The sequence below is a fragment of the Diaphorina citri genome, unplaced genomic scaffold (genome assembly GCF_000475195.1).
Source record: "Diaphorina citri unplaced genomic scaffold, Diaci psyllid genome assembly version 1.1 scaffold22236, whole genome shotgun sequence".
Taxonomy (NCBI): domain Eukaryota; kingdom Metazoa; phylum Arthropoda; class Insecta; order Hemiptera; family Psyllidae; genus Diaphorina; species Diaphorina citri.
The window spans coordinates 1-430 of NW_007399583.1; the positions used below are offsets into that span (position 1 = coordinate 1).

At 39.5% G+C, this 430-nt stretch overlaps 1 protein-coding gene across 1 annotated transcript in view; it reads left to right on the forward strand.

Annotated features, from left to right (window-relative positions):
• Positions 1-6: 6 nt before the first annotated feature.
• The window catches only part of LOC103523410 (DNA-dependent protein kinase catalytic subunit), a 10349-nt gene continuing 9925 nt past the window's right edge, over positions 7-430 (forward strand). Inside the window, exon 1 of the mRNA XM_008488459.2 lies at positions 7-143. Coding sequence (XP_008486681.1) covers positions 83-143 — 61 coding nt within the window. The 5' untranslated portion in view covers positions 7-82. The remainder of the gene's footprint in view (positions 144-430) is intronic.

Consider the following 430-nt stretch of genomic DNA (forward strand, 5'->3'; position numbering starts at 1 on the left):
GTCATGCCTGCGCGCGCATGCCGATGTTATTCTGTGCGCGTTACAAGTGTTTATTCAAGAGCCGTGTTCTGATTGGCTAGTCATGTTGAGACGGAAGATAGCCAGGGAGGGAGTGAGCGAAGCGAAGGAGCAAGAAGAAAAGGGTGAGTGAGGGAATATTAACTCCATACCCAGTGAATCGGTCTAGCTGGGGGACTAGGATAAGTAAGGAAGTTTTATATATAGTTCCCTTATTTACCATATATTATGTATTGTTTATTTCTTATTCTTGTAAATAAACAGGGCTCTGACCCTTGCTTTATATATAAAAAAAAAGCTGGGGGACTAGGGAGGATACCAGTTTGAATTTCCCTTGCTAAAGAAATAGCAAAGGTTGAGTGCAAAGGGCATCCACTCGTTTTTTTTTTTTTTTTTTTTTTTTTTTTTTTTT